Source organism: Scyliorhinus torazame, chromosome 7 (assembly GCF_047496885.1).
Source record: "Scyliorhinus torazame isolate Kashiwa2021f chromosome 7, sScyTor2.1, whole genome shotgun sequence".
NCBI classification, from domain to species: Eukaryota; Metazoa; Chordata; class Chondrichthyes; order Carcharhiniformes; family Scyliorhinidae; genus Scyliorhinus; species Scyliorhinus torazame.
The window spans coordinates 270,497,909-270,514,370 of NC_092713.1; the positions used below are offsets into that span (position 1 = coordinate 270,497,909).

At 46.3% G+C, this 16,462-nt stretch overlaps 1 protein-coding gene across 5 annotated transcripts in view; it reads left to right on the forward strand.

Moving 5' to 3' along the window:
• LOC140427031 (follistatin-related protein 5-like) overlaps positions 1-16,462 on the forward strand; it is an 802,898-nt gene that overhangs the window by 712,024 nt on the left and 74,412 nt on the right. For all 5 annotated transcript variants that reach the window (XM_072512450.1, XM_072512453.1, XM_072512455.1 and 2 more), the window contains 2 exons: positions 4,111-4,277; positions 7,122-7,242. In XM_072512450.1, coding sequence (XP_072368551.1) covers positions 4,111-4,277; positions 7,122-7,242 — 288 coding nt within the window. The remainder of the gene's footprint in view (positions 1-4,110; positions 4,278-7,121; positions 7,243-16,462) is intronic.

A 16,462-nucleotide genomic window follows, 5' to 3' on the forward strand; every position in this document is an offset into this window, starting at 1 on the left:
ACTCGGGGCTGGATTCTCCGATTTTGGGGCTATGTCCGGAGGATCCGTGGCATTTAATGTGGGAAAAATAGGCGAGGCCCCAGCAGCGATCCTCCGAATGGTGAGGGGCAAGCAGCCATGTCATGGAAAACACATGGCCTTCCCGATATAGAGCCTGGAGAATTGCCGGGTGCGTGGCCTCACATGTGCACGACGACGACCTGCAGTGGTCGCGCTTTACAACATGGCACCAGCCGTGCAGGGACCCGACCTGCCAGATAGTGCACCCTGGATACCCCCGGGCCACCCCCCACCAGCTTCCCAGCCCTCGCCGAAGACTCCCCAGCCAGCAGCATGGCTCCCGTCCAACTGTTGGCGGCGCTGGACACAGTCCGCAGCCACCACGCCGGGTTCCCGAACACTGAGACCCCACGATAACTGCACGGTCGGGAACTCGGCCCATCGGGGGCGGAGCATCGGGTGAGGTCCTTCAGGTAATGTCCTGAGGCCATCCCAACAGCGGAGCATCTGAAAACAGGCACCGCCCCCAATTCCATCATAAAAAGGTATCCGATCGCCGATTACGAAATTGGCGTTGGGGAACGGAGAATCCCACCTTCAGTTCTTCGCCTGAAGTTGAATTGCACCTGACTTGTGCTCACGCTGGGGGCACAAATCAGGAAGCGAATCACAATCCTTAGCTATGCAAATTTATACATGGCGGGGATTGCGAGGGATTCCCTAGGGAATTCTTATTTTGGGCTACAATTTTGAGAAATAAGCCCGATTAGCGAGGTCCGGTGGCTGCCCCCCCCCCCCCCCCCCCCCCCCCCACCCCTGCAGCGCAATTCAGCCACAATCCACGAGACTTTCTTGATCACCCCCCCCCTCCACCCTCTAGCCCTCTGAGGATGACCTGAACCCCCATCAAAGATCCCCTAACTGGAGCTCGCCCACCAGGGAAGACCCCATAAGAGACACCCCTGCCTGGAAGCCCCCCAGAAGAGAGACCCAACCCCTGTTAGGAAGTTGCCCAGAAAAGAGACCACTGACAGTAAGCTCCCCCCCGCACCCCCCTTTAGAAGACAGACCCCTGTCTGGAAGCTAGAAAGAAATCCAGACACCGGCTGAAAAAAAAATCACTGCTTTAAAACTCACCTGGGCAGTACATTTGCTGGCTCAGACAGAGGAGGTAGCACCTATTAACCTATTAATTCCTGGAAAGCGAAAACCAGTCAGCGCTGAAGAAGTCCCCCGCGAATGCGCAGGTTGGCACGGCCCAACTGCGCATGCACGGGTTGGCGCGGTGCCCATTTGGCGCCAGGAAGGGAGGCATGAACCGCTCCAGCGCTGTGCTGGCCCCCTATGGGTGCCAGGATCGGTTGTCACTGTGTCTGTTTCGCGCCGTCGTGAAATGCGACGGCGTTCACGACAGTGCGAACACTTAGTCTCCATTTTGGAGAATCGCGCCCAATGTCTTTGTCTTTTTTGTCTTTGAAGTGTTATTGAACTGTATCCAGAAACGTCTGGTATCACTGTGCTAACAAAGATTATATTTCTCAATTTAGCTCCCTCAGTTTCTTATTAATCCTCCGTTATTTGGAGATAATCCAAATTCTATTGGCTATCGGGTGCCTTGTGTCATCTTGTGTCATCATCACACCTCTGTAACTTGAGCCATAGCGACACAGGACATGTATTCATCCCTTTTCCACTGGGCCCCTCAGAGTTTGCATTTCATTACAAACAAATAACACATTTCCTTTAAATACAGAAGTCCTAAATAAAGTTGCATTCTCTTGTCAATAACATTATTATTATATAAGCAGGCAATAAAGGCTTTCTTCAGTTACAGATCAATTAAAGCAATACATGGGTTTTATTTATGTCATCCTCAATTCACACTGCTTTAGTCTTTCCCCCAAACTAATTTTTAAAATCACCTAATTGTACTGTGGTAATTAAGGTAGCATACGGCTGCTCCACTCAGGAACTTAAAGTCGTAAAACAATTCTGATTCTCACAAACAACTGCCTTCCTGTAATGAATTCCAACTCACAGAAATTCAAACTGAACCATTTAAATTAAACTATGGTTAAAGAATAAAATCCAAATATGCTACAGACCCTAAAAATTAGTAGAATTATCTAAGTCTTACCATATTGGTCACCTTATTTAAGGAAGGATATAAATGTGTTGGAAGCAGTTACCAAACTCATACCTGGAATGGGTGGGTTGTCTGATGAGGAAAGGATGGACAGACTGGGCTTGTAAAAGCTGGAATTTAGAAGAGTAAAAGGCGACTTGATTGAAACGTATAAGATGCTGGAAGGTTTTGACAGGGTGGATGCGGAGAGGAAGTTTCCTCCTGTGGGATAATCTAGAGCAAGGGGGTCACTGTTTAAAAATGAGAGGTCACCCATTTGAGACAGAGATGAGGAAGAACGTTTCTCTCAGGGGTCACCGATTTAAAACGGAGATGAGGCAAATCATTTTCACTCAGAGGATGCTGGGTCTTTGGAACTTTCTTTCTGAAAAGGTGGTGGAAGCAGTCTTTGAATATTTTTCAGGAAGAGATGGATAGATTCTTGATAAGCAAAGGGGTGATAGGTCACTGAGGGGGGGGGGGGGGTAGGTGGGGTACAGATTTGAGGTTACTATCAAATCATACATGACCTTTTTTAATAGAGCCGACCAAGGGCTAGATGGCCTATCCCTGCTCCTTGCTCATAGGTTCCCTTTGGTTCAACTATATGTTCTACTCTATAATCACTTCTACCCATTAAAATAATTATCAGCAAATGGCTCAAATTTCTGTTGACTTGGGAGAGTCGGGGAAGTTCTCAGATGATGGTGTTACGCTATTACCTAAGGGTCTACACTTACCTGGGTGAGTGTAGTTCCAACAACACTCAAGAAGGTTGACAACTTCCAAGACAAAGCAGCCCACTTGACTGGCACCGCTTCCACAAATATTCACTCCGTCCACCACCGATGCACAGTGGCAGTCATGTGCACCATCTACAAGACGCATTGGAGAAACTCACCAAGGCTCCTGAGGCACCATATTCCAAACCCATGACTGTTACCATGTAGAAGGAGAAGGGCAACAGACACATGGGAACACCAGCACCTGGAGGTTTCCCTCCAAGTCACTCACCGGTCTGACTTGGGAATATATCACCGTTCCTTCACTGTCACTGATTCAAAATCCCGGGACTGCCTCTTTAACAGCACCGTGGGTGTACCTACACCACAAGGACTGCTGCAGTTCAAGAAGGCAGCACTACCACTTCTCAAGGGCAATCAGGGATGGGCAATAAATGCTGTCCAAGCCAGAGTCACCAACATCCCATAAATGATTTTTTAAAATAGAGTCTGATGATATGGTATTATCTCGGGGTATTGGGTTATGATGTGTCACAGTAAGATTCTAAACCTTGCTCTATAAATCTACTGAAGGTATTTTCTGCAACTTGTGCACTTAGGGTATTGTCCCCTTGCTGTTTTCATTATGTTTCCGGAACATTATTGTAAGGACAAAATAAAATCCATTCAATGTGTTCTGAGAGAGACACTCCATGTGGCAGACAAATTTTGATTGACAGAGAAAAACATTGTACTAAGCTGTAAAGATTGACTGAAGGGAGACATTGCAAGCAAGAGTGTGCACTGTACTTTAAGAACTTGATTTGTTCTTCCCTGGTATGGTATTACTGTTATATCAAAAGTGGCATTTCATCTATCCATGCCAGACACCTTCAATTATTTAAAAGCAAAATTGTGTGGATGCTGGAGATCTGAAATAAAAACAGAAAATGCTGTATAAACTCAGCAGGTCTGGCAGCACATGTGGAGAGAGAAACAGAGTTAACGTTTTGAGTCCTTATGGCCCCTCTACAGTATCATTTCTTCGTTTGTTGTTTAAATAAGTGTTTCTCAGTCTACTGTTCCTTCATCGCTGGAAAATTAAGATTGTTGAATTAGCTGACCACTTGTTAAGAAGTTCCAATGTGTGCCTAAAATCCTCTGAGTTGGATGTAAATGTGGATCGCTTGATGGCTTTTCAAACTAGTTTGAGATTGTTAAAAGTGTTTGACTTAATGAGATATCAATGTTACCTTTTTCTAGAGGTTGTTCAGCTGACTCTCTCTGAAGACAAGAAGATCAGTGTAACCACAGTAACGGTGGGACTGAGCGCCGTATTATCTTGTGCTATTCAGGGCACCCTGAGACCACCAATCATCTGGAAACACAATGGAATCATATTAAATTTCTTGGATCTAGAAGATATCAATGTACGTGACACATTGGGCTTGCCATGAAGTGGAACTGTTTGCCTTTTTTTACATAATGTGTTCATTTAAACTTTTGCCAATAATGTAAAACAGGTAACAAGAAGTCGGCCGTCCACTGTCTATCTCTCCACAGTTTAATTTCCAATGAAGGCAATGGAAATGCAAATTAAGAGTGATGTATAATGGATGAGTGATCTATTATTATCTGTTTCACGACATCCTCAAAAAGATGGTTATCAAATGAGTTCCCTGCCTTTTTTGCCCCTCTGATAAAGTTGAAAGTCCCGCCTAATGTTTCATCCTCGAATTCTATCATTCATCTCTTAATTGGCACAAATTTGCCTTGAATGTGCTTTCTTCTGTCACTGTGCATCAAAGCAAGCAATTATTATAAAATAGCTGCAAGGCTTTAAGGAATATTAATTTATTTGCCCTTTGGCTGTACAAGTATTTTAGGACCATATCTCATATATATTTCCATGTTTCCACATCTACAATAATAGGATCAGAGGCATGTAATTAAATCCCAGTTGTTCCACCCTCACTTCCCCAAAGCAGGTACTGCGGCGCACTGCTGGAGTACTATTTTTGCAACCACTCTAAACTCGTGGGTTTGCATGGTGAGTTTGCATCAGCATCTGCACTGGTGGGATTATTCTTTCCCAAACTACCTCTGTCATTAAAATGTTCAATGAGCTGCATACTCGGATTTAAATTACCTCAACATGAACACCAGCAAAAAAAAGGGAAAGTAGTGATGTAGACTTCCAGTCAGATATCTCTTAACTGTGAACGACTGCTCCTTTTCATTGAGAGCGATCATTAATCAACAAGTAAGAAGATGTGAGTTGTGGTGATAAACTGTGTACTTCTTGCACCATCTCACTCTAAAAAATAAGACCATAGCTGACAACGGCAAGGTGGGCTGTCACGACAACCCTGGGATGGCCGAATATATCATTCTTCCCTGTGCTGTATTTCCCTTCTTCCTTCATGTCCTCATCTTGCTGTTTTTTTCCCAAACTAATCTGGCCATGAGATTTCCAAATGTTTTCTTCTTGGATTCCCGCATCATTATCAATTTATATTAAAATACCTGTTAGGGAAACAAAGGTAGTTTTGAGGGATTCATATTTGTATTGGTAAACATTAGTTTTAAGTGGGTTGAATTGAATGTTTCTGTGCCTGGAAGGGTAAAACCTATTCATCTGGACAAAGTTGTTGTATGTGTGGCGACTGGTTAAGTTCCATCTGCCTTTATACTGTACTTAGAGAGGACTATGGCATGAAGAATAAATAAATAAACCAGCAGTGGTTGCTTAGCAACTGGAGCCTTGTAAAGTAGAGAAGAGTTTACGTTTTATTTTAGCTAATTTGATGACAGTTGAAGATAGGTAATGAGAAGGTAGGCAGTTCTCACAGCTCTGCTACAGGCAGTTGGTTTAGAAGTCTGGAGAGGAAACATCTCTCTCAATTTTTGTGTGAAGAAAAATCATACCATGTAGCAATGGTTAAGAAATCAAGTGTAGACATCTGAAGAGTAACTAGTTAAGGAAACTAGAGAAATGAAGGGAAGTTTCCAAGAAATCTGTGGTTAAAGGTACTATAACAGACCACTGTTCAGTAAAGACTGAATTGAGAAGTGTTTAAAAGGGTGAGATGCCAGAAAGATATCTGAAGTGATTTTCAGGTTTGTGAGATTTTACTACAACCTGTGGAATGTGAGCTGAAATAACTATGGAAATTGGTGCCTGAATCTCAGAGTTTGTTTAAGAGATTCATGAGATTTACTCCTTATGAGCAAGGAGCAGGGATTTTAGGCACACAAGCAGTTAAGACAAATTAAACCTAAAAAGGGTTGGTGTAAAATCCTGGACTGGATTCTCTGTTATAGCAGAGGCTATAGTGGCATGGTAGCACAGTGGTTAGCACTGTTGCTTCACAGCGTCAGGGTCCCAGGTTTGATTCCCGGCTTGGGTCACTGTCTGTGTGGAGTCTGCACGTTCTCCCTGTGTCTGTGTGGGTTTCCTCCGGGTGCTCCGGTTTCCACCCACAAGTCCAGAAAGACATGCTGTTAGGTAATTTGGACATTCTGAATTCTCCCTCTGTGTACCTGAACAGGCGCCGGAATGTAGCGACTAGGGACATTTCACAGTAACTTCATTGCAGTGTTAATGTAAGTCTACTAGTGACAATAAAGATTATTATTATTGTTATTAAAAGTGTCATTTGGAAAACATGGTCTGGATTTCGGAATACAAATAGCTAAGGGAGTGTCTTTTGGAAACCCTCATGTGACAATCATCTGGGAGGTCTCTGAGGAGACATTCACAAACATTCACTTGGAGTTCAGAGTGGAGATGTATTTGCCCACAGTCATCTTGTGTGTTTAAAAGGGACTTTGTGTTAACGAGACGATTGTAGATTAAGATGTACTTGCGTGTTAATCCTAAAACGTGTGTGTAATTGTTAAACTAAAGGGGGGAGTAAAGCCGTATTGTACCATGATCCAATTTTTTCATGTTTAATAAATGTTTTTTCTTGTTTTCAAAACTAGTTAGCAGTCCTGAGACTCTTCTTCTATGTGTTACTTTCTAAAAATAAAATAAAAGTTGCGGTCTTTTGAGCCAGGGTTCCATTCTGGGATCTTCCCGTCCAGTTATAACATCAGCTGGGATTGTAACACACTTAATCAGTAAGACAATTCTCAGTGCATTAGGGCATTCTATTGATCAGAACTGCTGTATTTTTCTGAAGAGCATATTTCATTTTTGTGCTTATTTCATGCTTGGACTACCTGCTCTTCATTATAAAACTGTGCATTTTTTGGTTGATTTTTTGCAGGATTTTGGGGATGATGGCTCCCTTTACATTACTAAAGTTACAACAATCCACATGGGGAATTACACCTGCCATGCTTTTGGCTATGATGAGCTCCTCCAGACCCACATCCTGCAGGTGAATGGTTAGTAAGTGTCTTACCTGACAGTCATAGACAGTCTTCAAATACCACACAACATGCCATCTGATTATTTTCCAATCACAAATTAAGTTTTATAAATGCCTGGTTTAGCTGCTATGGCAACTTGACACTTCTGGTATTTATACTTCTTATATCCCTTGGAATGGAACAAATATAATATAAATGGCAAGATAATTGAGCAGAGTATGACAGAACTTGCAGGAAAAGTAGCATTGTATTAATGATATACGCCATTATTAATGTGCAAATTGGTCGACTAATTTGGAGGATTAAGGAATTAATTGGTGGGAAACTCTGGAACTTGCTGATTTTATTTGTCCTACTTTGTCTCATTGTTTTGCAAAACAGACTACTCATCCTTAGTTTCCCCATTATTTAAAAAACTTGTTAGGTTCCCACAATAGTTACGCATTAGACTCACCACAGATTGACAATGTGATCATTGTTAATGCAGTACCAGTCAAACTCTCACACATGACAAGGTGGTGTTCACCTCCTGCGGCACCTCACTCCATGCCTCCTCCTCCAGTATTGACCTAAATTCCTGTACCCATTCATTCAGGTGGTAAATTGTTGTTTTGAGTTTTTTTTACAGTGTCGCTTTTAACATTTTTTTTCTTAATGTTCCTTTCCATCCATTTTGCCTGAGAACCCACTCACTGTGGGGGAGGAAGACTGCAGTGTGATTTGAACCCCCCACTTAGACCGCAGTATGAGGACATGGGGTTAAACTGCACGGAAGTTCAATTCCACTAGTCATGGAGGTGTGACTGTCAGAGATTAGTGTCAGGGGAGATGGCTGTGACAGATGAATGGATCGATTAATCTTCAACCCTTGTGACCTGGGGGAATGAGGGTGCCCTCTAAGGATGAGTCTGACATGGTAATTGCAGTCTTCACACAAATCAGGTGTGCCTCAGAAGCCACAAGAGGAAGTCAGTTGCATGATCAGCTTCCTGACCCTTCCTTGACGAGTTAATTCTGCCAATTAAGCCAGAGCAGCTATACATGAGGGTACAGCCCTTTTCTAAACCATATGGAAGTGTGGCCCATGTTGAACCAGTTGGAAGCATTGACCCTAAACATTGAAATCCAATGCTCTTTCTCAAGTCTACATTAGATAGATTATACTCATATGAACCCCAATTAAAGGCCTGACGGTGAAATCTTTCATCACTCACCCCATTCACGGTCATGACAGGGTGTCAACATCATTGACATGCCCTGTGAGGAGAAAATGTTGGCCTAATGCATGCACTCAACTGACTTATCACCTAGCTCATGGAATTTTTTTTTGGAGGGAGGTGATTGGTGGTTAGGTATTCCTGATACACTCCCTCTGGTTGGCTCGCTTCATCTAGGTGGAGTAGGTAAGAGCAACTATGGGGAAGTGGCTACTGTGTGGAAGGGGAGGGAGTGAAGCATAGTGGACAAGTGGTCACTGAGAGTGAAGCGCCAGACACATAGAGGGCTGAGTGTCAGGGCACTGTCAGGAATACTTATCGTTCAGTATGATGTTCTCTTCCTATCAGTTTATGACGCTGGAGAATCAGTGAGCCAGTCAAGTTGGCTATCCTACTCATTGCTATTGAACAGCAGCAGTGTCATTAACATGCCACTGCACACGATCAGGACCAGCGCCCAGCAGGGGAAGCTGGGCCCCATGGCTCTTCCAGTGGAGACTTGTAGGAGACACTACCAGCAAAGGGTCTTCTGATGTCAAAAATCCTCCAGATGTCAGAGCTGCAATGCCGGAGCCACTGCACCTGTCCCGGGGGAATGTGGACCACTGTTGCGATGTCATGCAGGAGTTGGCACCTCATGGCTTGGGAGGTCACCCATTGCTTGTTCAAGTTTTGTTTTTGATAATGTTTTTATTAAAGTTTTAATATTTTATACAAAATAATACAAACAACAACCCTTAAACCAAACACAAACTCCACAAAAGGCCCATCAATCCAAGAAGCAAGAACACCCTTTACTCATTCCCCCCCCCCCCCCCCCCCACCCCCGCCATTTGTACCTCAGCCCACACCCCTTTAACAGCTAACAGGGATGAATTCTCCAAAATACAATATAAACAGCCGTCATCTCCTGTAGAATTCTTCAATCGACCCCCTCACGGTGTATTTAACCTTCCCGGGGTGCAAAAACTCTATTAAATCCCCTAATCATGCCAAAGCACTCAACAGCATTGCTCGCCACAAGCCCAACAGGATCTGCCTCCATGCCACCAACAAGGTGAAGACATGTGCCCCCGCACCCATCCGCAGCTCCGGCACATCTGAAACATCAAAGAGAGCCGCCAAAGGAAAGGGCTCCAGCTCAATATTTTGGATCGCCGACATGGTGCTAAAAAAAAGGACCTCCAAAAAACCACCAGCTTGGAACAGGACCAGAATATGTGTGTGTGATGTATGGGCTCTGTTGAACAGCGCTCACACCTATCCTACACCCGCTCAAAAAACCGACTCATCCTAGCCTTTGTGAGGTGTGCTCAAAACACTACCTTTCGCTGGATCAGACTCAGCCTCACACATGACAATGTGGTGTTCACCTCCTGCGGCACCTCACTCCATGCCTCCTCCTCCAGTATTGGCCTAAATTCCTTTACCCATTTTGCATTTATCTCTTCCGCCAAACTCAACTCTTCGCCCACAATCTGCTTGTGGCCCTTAAAGCTACCGCTGCTCTGAACTTCTATACCAGTAGCTTGTTTCATTGCAGCCCAGGTGATCTGTGTGGCATTTCCCAGTCAGCCACATGGAAGTGCTTAACAGAGAGGACAGATGTGCTATTTGCGAGGACTCACATGTACATCAACCTGGGCAGGACCAGATGGGCCATGGGTTTCACCAGATTAGCAGGCATGCCCCAGGTGCAGGGTGTAATCGACTGCACCCATGTGGCCCTGCGGTCTCCATGGCGGCTTGGGGTGCCATTAATAAGCTGCAAGGGATACCATTCCTTAAGTGTTCAACTCGTTTGTGATCACATGACATGTAAGTGTGTGCCCATTTCCCAAGGAACATCCAGGATAGTTACAACTTGGGGTAATCTCAGATCCCAGACATCTTTCAGGGAGAGGAGTAGCTGGAGGGGTGGCTCCACGGGAACAGGGGTACCCACTCAGGAGATGGATGATGATGCCAGTGCGGAGGCCACAAACATCTGCAGAGCTCGTTATAACAAGGTTCATGTGTTAACGTGCACACTTGTCAAGCAAATGATTGGACTGCTGAAGAGGGACACTCACATAACAGTACAAGAACTCTATTACAATAGTGGCCTTTATCCACTTCTGCCTAGGTTCACTTGTGCCCATGAGGTGTCTTTAGTTTCTTATTTCTTGTCACCGTCCCGCTGCATTTCTGTGTATTCCCAGGATGCCCAACTTATGTTGAGGTGATGTGCTGCCTTCCACACCCTGTTGCCTGAGATGACTGTGGCTGGTGTCTCCTGGGTGGCCTGGACCTTGACGGTCCAGGCCTACTTACAGGCAGCACGGGTGTTGCAGTGCTGCTATCCTCGGTGTATGGAGCTAGAGGTGTGTTGATCACAGGGCAGAGGGTTTTGGATGGGCTGGACACTCCAAGCGACTCCTGGGTGGAAGGCCCTGGGCTGCGTTTCTGCTGATCCTCTTCCCGTTGTGTGCCCAGGAGCCCCTACGCTTCTTCATGGTATATAGGGGGCTTAGCTGGAATAAGATCCATAAGCCTCACCATCCTCTGACGCTGACACTCGTGAATTCTCACCAGTGCCTGCACCATGCAGTTGAAGCCCTGCACCATGGAGCTCATGCCCTCAGTCATAGAAGGCATGAGCGGGCATCACCACCATGGAGTGCATGGCCTGCACCAACGTCTCCAATGGACAACACCCTCACAGTTTTGGCCTCATTGCATTGAAGTGATGGTATCATCTCCTCAGACAGAAGGCGATGGGACCCCTCCAGCTCCAGTAGCTCTGGGACAACCGTACCTCGGGGCACATCATACATCAATGGCCAGAGGACAGCAGAGTCCAGGGACCCGGCATCCCTCCGAGTGCTGGATCCCCTGGCCAGGACATCCCTGTCTCCACCTGCTGTGGATCATCAGCAGTGAGATGCACACCAGTGAGTGACCCAGAAGCCTGCCAACCAGTTATTCCCACCGAGGTGTGAGCGTTCGTGCAGGTGGAGGGTGCGGGTGACAGATGTGATGCCTCTTTTATGCTGGTCTCTGAGAAGCCTCTCTTGGAACTGCTTGGGTCTGTGGTGACCACTGGGTGCAAAGATGGCCCAGGCTGGTCGACTGATTGACCTTTAAGGGAAGGGACATGGCAATAGCGCTTCATGGAGGGGTAACTGACGGAGAAAGGTTACTCACGTGAGGCTTGAACTAGGACTGCATGTCTTGAGGGTTCTCACTTTTGTGTGGCTGCCCCCACGTCACCCACTGGACAGATTCGGTCCTTCTCCTTGTGAGCCAACTCAAGAGTTCTTTCCTCAAAGGGAATGAGGCATCTCAGCTCGGGCATGGCTTGGACTGGCTGCGCCCGCTCATGCCAGTTAGGCTCGAATTTACCCTGCAAAGAGACAGATGGTGACAGTTGGTCCTGCCAGTTCAGATGATGATGAAGTCTGGCATGCGTGGGACTTGAGTGAGAGCAGTGATATGAGGAGCAGATTAGCTACTGGGGACCCTGGGAGTGGGGGGAGGGGGGTGTTGAGGGAGAGGGCTGCATGATAGGTGTTGGGTGGCTTGGTGAGAGATGAACTTGGAGGTGTGGAGGCCGCGGGAAACTCTAAGAGGCAGATTTACCTTGACCTCACAAAGAAGGTCATTCACCTTCTTGTGGCACTGTTGCCCCATGCTCTTCTGCCGCAGGCTGGTACTCACTAAGGCTGCCTCACAGATAGGTGTGGTGGACTTACTGGACGGACATCTGCAGGAATGCAGGTATATGAGGTCCCGCATCTGCTGCACAGCATACAGGAGTTTGGTTAGGGCTCCCTCAGAGAATCTTGGCACCGGCTTCCTGGCAGCCATCCCCCAACTGTATCTGGAACAAGTCCTGGGGAAACATTTATAAGAAGCTCACTATTGATTGCAGAGACTAAGTTGGCCCGGGGCGAGCGAATCAATGGAAGCACACCACAAACGCAGCATGATTTAATTGACTTTTAAAAAACTTTGTATAAGAGGCTCAATATTCCGTGAAATTCCTGGCTGCCAACGCTGGCAGGATTCGCACCAGTTTTCTCACCTGGGACCAACACTTTGTGCAATATGGTAAAAGTCCGCCCAACCTTTCAAATTTGACTTTGCAACAGAGCCAGTCATAGTTGTTATACATTCCAAATCACAACTCTCCAAGATGTCTGCACCCCTCTATTGTTCCACTATTGTTGGCTGTGCCTTCTATTCCTTGGGTCCCAAGCTCTGAAATACCCTCCCGACACCACTCTGCCTCTCCACCTCATTCTACTCCCTTCAGACATTCCTTAAACCTACCTGTTTGACCAAGCATTGTGTCATCAGACTGAGCACCTTCTTATGCAACTCAGTGTTATACTTTGGACTAGATTATACACACCCTCTTCAGTGCGTTTGAAGATCAGGGAGACATAAAACCCAGCAGGTGGTCTTCCTGTTGTATACTCACCCACCCCTGCTCTGTCTGAGGTCAGGGAAGGATCAAGTGGCTCTATCAGCCTTGGGCAGGTGAGTGGCCCATGTCATGCAGGACACCTGGAAGCTTTAACGGTATCGGGCAAGGGGAACACACCTCCTTTGCGAGCCCCCTTGGTCCATCTCCATCGGAGGAACCCCCCCCCTCCAAGGATCCTCCTCCTAAGCTTCTTGAACCGATCATGCTCCCCCCCGCCCCCTACCCAACACCCCTCACTGAGGCCCTGACCTCTGAATTACGTGGGCTCCTAAGCACGGTCGGACTGCCTGCAGTCCAAGCTGTGGCTACAGAGCTGCTGATTGTCCAAATGGCCGGCAGCTCTGAGGCGGGACCGCTTCCAGAAAATGATGAAAATTCTGCTCCGAGCATTGAGTTGCTGCAGGGCGGCCCTCGGGATCGTGGTGGACTCCCCTACATCCTTTTAACTGGGGAGGGGTTGACGACCACAGCACCCGTATTTGTAATTCTCCTTTGAAGTGCCTTGGCACATTTCAATACGTGAAAGGTGCCAAATAAATGTAAGTTAAATGCTTCCCAAATTGGCTTTTGCTACTGGCTTATTGAATGAAATGTTAATGAACAATTAATCAGCTATTATATGGGTTCCAAGTCTTTGCTAATGCCTCAAGAGTGTTCAATTTAGTTTGTATCCAGGGCAAAACTTCTTCTTCCTGACTAATTTCCAATTCAATAAGTAAGATTGAACTCCTACCACAGGGAGTAGTTGAGGCAAATAGCTGAAACATATTTCAGGAAAGGCTGATAGATTTGAATCAGGGAAGATGAGAATAGGCTCTAGTGGAGTATGAAACCAGCTTGAACTACTAAAACACCAGATAGTGGGCGGGATTCCTCCAACGGGAGTCTAAGTTCCGACGGCGGGGGGCGATTCTCTGAGCCCCGCTCCGGGCCGGAGAATCGGAGCAACCACGCCACGATGCCCTGACGCAGGCGCGCGATTCGCCGAGGTGCGGAGAATCGCCGCTATTTGCGCCGGCGCATTTGGCGCGCCACCGGCGCTGGAATCGAAGGGCCGCCGATTCTCCGGCCCGAATGAGCCGAGCGGCCGCTCCATCATGACAGAGTCCTGCCGGCGCCGTTCACTCCTGGTCGCTGCCGGCAGCAACTCTGCGGGAACGCTCGGGGGGCGGCCTGTGGGGTGGGGGGGCTCCCTCATCGGCGGGGGGGGGGCCTCCGATGGTGTCTGGGCCGCGATCAGGACCCACCAATCGGCGGGCCGGCCTCTCTGTCGGCGGGCCTCCTTTCCTCCGCCGGCAATGTTACAGCCCTGCGCCATTGTTGTGCGGGGCGGCCTGGGGGAGGACGGCTACTGCGCATGCGCTAGTTGCCGCCTGCCCAACTGCGCGGGACCCAAGGCGCCGGGTCTTTTACGCGGCGCCGGGTCTCCGACGCCGTTTGAGGCCCTGCCCCCGCAAATCGCGCCACGCCCCTGCCAGCCCCACAGAGGCCCCTGAATGGGAGTCTGGGATCGGGCACCGACGCCGGAGTAAAACACTCCGGTTTTTACTCCGGCGTTGGCACTTAGATTCCCGTTGGGAGAAGCAGCTGTAGGCCATCTGGCACCTTGGGCCTGCTCCTCAATTCATGGCTGTTCTGTTTGTGTTTTGAGTTCCACATTCCCATCCATCCCTGATAACGTTCGATTCCCATGCCTAACAAGAATCTATCTACTACCTCCTTAAGATATTCAGTGACCCCCGCCTCCACCATCTTCTGAGGCAGAGAGTTCCAAAGTTGCACAGCTCTCTGAGAGAGAACAATTTCCTCATCTCGGTCCTAAAAGGGCGACCCCTAATTTTAAAACGGTGACCTCTAGCTCTGGACGAACACACAAGAGGAAACTACTTTTAGCGTTCAACTTATCAAGACCATTCAGAATTTTATACACTTCAATCAGTCACCCCTCGCTCTTCTCAGTTCCAGTGGAAATCATTCCAGCCCATCCTCATAAAACAACTCACTTATTCCAAGTATTTGCTTGGGCGAAATATCTGCATGGTACACGGTTTGTAATTTTATGTTACAATTTGGCTTGGTTCCGATAGAAAGCCTGGCTCCTACCCCTATTTTGAAATATATTTAAGGACAAGCCACAAGCATTTTGACACCTGGAGATAATTTTAACCATTAGTTATCATCCTGACTGTATTTGATCAGCTACACACTTAAAATTTCACACATTTTGACTGGGAAAGCTGTTAAAGTACATCAATCCAATCCCATCCCATTAGTTTCTCGTCTGGTTGGTTGAATTAAAATCTAATAGTTTTATTTGAAGCTCCCTAATTGCTACACTAGAAATTGTTAGGATCCAGCATGTGCTAATTGCCACGCAAACCAAATCCCAAAGGGTAACTTGGTAAGCTTATCACAACTCTTTTCTTTTTTTTTGACCATGAGAAGATATGTGTACCAAAGTCAGAAGCCACAAATTCCAGTAACGCTTTTGGGGATTTAACACATTTATTAACAAAATAAAAGAAGACTTCAACACACAAGATTACATTTACACAGGTAAAATTAGTTTTACAGAACACTCCTCCGAAAACCAAGTTTTCTATTTGGTTGGACTCACAAAGAAACACCCCTTTAGGTAACAATCCCTTATGTTTAACTTGAAAAATTCCGGTAAAATTGCCAGAAGGAAACCGACCATTGCTATCGGGAAGGATTTCTTATCTCCCACTCTGCTTTAAAACAGAACCCCATTTTATGAAAAAATAGACACTGGAAGGCTGCTCAATTTCTTAACAGCTCTTTCTCCCAGCACAGAGCAGCACTCCAGGAGAGGTTTATATGGTGACCCCAACATAGCTCTCAACCGGACAGCAAGGTGGCACAGTGGTTAGCACTGCTGCCTCACACGCTAAGGTACCAGGTTCAAACCCGGCTCTGGGTCATAGTCCATGAGGAGTTTGTACATTCTCCCCGTGTTTGCGTGGGTTTCGCTCCCACAACTACTTTAGTGTGGACTGACCACGCTAAATTGCCCCTTAATTGTAAAAAATGAATTTGGTACTCTAAATTTGAAAAGAAACATAGCTCTCAACCTTTCCTTATATTGTTTTCCACTTCATCTTGATTTCATTGTCCTTAGCGCTCTTTGAAACTCGCCTTTCTCAGAATATGAAACATCTTGTATGTTCTCTCTACTGCCCCCACTTTCAGCTAATATAAAATTTAGTAACCTTTCCTTATCTATTTATGATCTTTTCCTTACCTTTGAAATTTAACAAATGAACACAGCAAATTTTCTTCATCTCCTAATGCAAATTTCTATCCGGGTCTTATTTACTTGTAGAAAATTCAACTTGACCATATTTAATTCAAATGCACGTATTTCACATCTTTCACACCTACAACACTTTTGATATCCTAAACCTTGCGGCCCACCTGTCTTCAGTTTAATTAAAATAGTCACACACAGAAAAACAAGCCTGCTTCACATAATAACACAACAAAACCCCAAAAATATTTTTAAAATAATACCATCTTTCTTCACAAA